The sequence below is a fragment of the Cyprinodon variegatus genome, unplaced genomic scaffold (assembly GCF_000732505.1).
Source record: "Cyprinodon variegatus isolate N-32 unplaced genomic scaffold, C_variegatus-1.0 Scaffold1052, whole genome shotgun sequence".
Classification (NCBI taxonomy): domain Eukaryota; kingdom Metazoa; phylum Chordata; class Actinopteri; order Cyprinodontiformes; family Cyprinodontidae; genus Cyprinodon; species Cyprinodon variegatus.
The window spans coordinates 193,175-194,925 of record NW_015151505.1 but is presented as its reverse complement, the minus strand read 5'-3'; the positions used below and the strand labels follow the sequence as shown (position 1 = coordinate 194,925).

The 1,751-nt window shown below is 38.9% G+C and overlaps 1 protein-coding gene across 1 annotated transcript in view; it reads right to left on the bottom strand.

Annotated features, from left to right (window-relative positions):
* The window catches only part of il17ra (interleukin 17 receptor A), a 12,789-nt gene that overhangs the window by 8,347 nt on the left and 2,691 nt on the right, over positions 1-1,751 (bottom strand). Inside the window, exons 2-3 of the mRNA XM_015399845.1 lie at positions 461-485; positions 31-177 (exon numbers count right to left, since the gene is read on the bottom strand). Coding sequence (XP_015255331.1) covers positions 31-177; positions 461-485 — 172 coding nt within the window. The remainder of the gene's footprint in view (positions 1-30; positions 178-460; positions 486-1,751) is intronic.

The window sequence follows — 1,751 nt, the reverse complement described above, 5'->3', positions numbered from 1 at the left end:
TGCTAAAAACCAGGAGACAGACGGACTCACCATCGTCCTTCAATGTCCAGTTGGCCTGAAGGACCGGCTGCAGGTGTCCTGCATCATCTAGTCTGGTGTCTATTGTCACCTGGAGATCTGCAGGTTCGCTGGGGGTGTACCTGTGGCTCACCAGCCACCCAGGGTCCATGCAGTTACCTGCAGAGACAAACAGGCATGCAAAGGTTATAGACAGCTTGTTTTGGGTTTAACTGTAAGATGATTTAACACGGCTTAATATTCTACATATTAGATGTGATTCAGGTCTAGATATAGAAAAATATAGAAAATAGGGATATTTTCTGTTACAAGAATCTCACATTAAAAAAGGTAAGCACTTCTAAACCTTTTCAAAATAATAAAAAAAACCTTCAAAGTAAAACAAGTATAACAATCAATGATCAAAGAACATAGTGTCCTATGGTGATGTAAAAAAACTTACTGTATTTAGTTGCACAATTCACATCCTGTATCAGGAACAAAGAGAACAAATGTTATTCTTAGATATTCAAAGGATAAAAATGAAGACAGATTAACTCAGATTTTATTCCCTGGGCTTTAATGACCCGGTAATAAACATCTGGGTCCGTATTCACAAATAAAACGTCAGAAAACAGTAACCCTGAGGAACGCCATTTTAAAGAGGATTGAAGAATTTCTCAGAAAACTAAACATATTTCCCTCCTTGTTCCTCACAAAGTATTAATAATATTTTTTAAATATATTTTTATCATTGAGAATATTATACAGTTTTCAAATTAGGGCTGGGCAATTCATTTCATTTTGCAATTTAATAAAACCCAATTTTCAAATCGCAAAGGCATTCAATTTTAATCACACTTTACTTAACAATAGTAAGACACATTTCTAACTCCAGCCCTTTAGGTGGCGCTAAGACGCTTAGAGTGGGTTTGTCCGGCACAGAATGGTAGATAGTTTTGCGGCTAGCCTGCAGGTTTGTGCACGCAAGTAAAAGCAAACACTTTTTCCACACAAAGGCAGCAATACTCTTAAAGTGGGTTTACCACCAAAAAGAAGGAGGGAGAAAAAGTTGCAGAAAGCACAGAAATGATAGTAGAAGTGAAGCCTTTCGGACTTCCAGGTAAAAGTAAAATCCCCTTTAAATATAAAACTTCAAATAAAATGGGAATATCGTAATAAGTGGAGAGGGCACACTGAAAATCTGTAAGAAAAATGAGAGAGAAGTGCTGGAATCAGAGAATACGAAGAAACGAAGAAATGGTAGAAGGACCAGTGAACATCAGCAGCGCGAGAAAAAAACACCTGGAGGTTTGAAGCTGAATCATGTCTGATGAAAACAGCATCAGCACTAAGCACGGTGGTGGCGGGATCATGATTTTAACACAAGTCTTTCATTAACAGCTCCTCTCTACACTAAAGGGTCAAATGTGAAGGTCCAGCTGGGTCATCAGCAGCAAACGGTGGGAAGTGGTAGGGAAAGGTGGGGGGCACGGTGGGAAAAGGTGGGGCGCGGTGTTTTTCAGGGGGACAGAAAAATAAAAATGATTGTGATGAAAACCTGGTCATATCCTAGTATGGCGGAAGTTTTAAGGTGACTTTAGTTTTTAGAGTCACTAAAGCTGAATGATTAAATTGGTCTAAATCAATTATCATCAGTTATATGTTATATCTGTTTGGAGATGGATACACTAATGCTACGTTCAGACCGGACGCAGCAAAAGCAGCAAAATCGCGTCTGCTGCTTCCTTTTT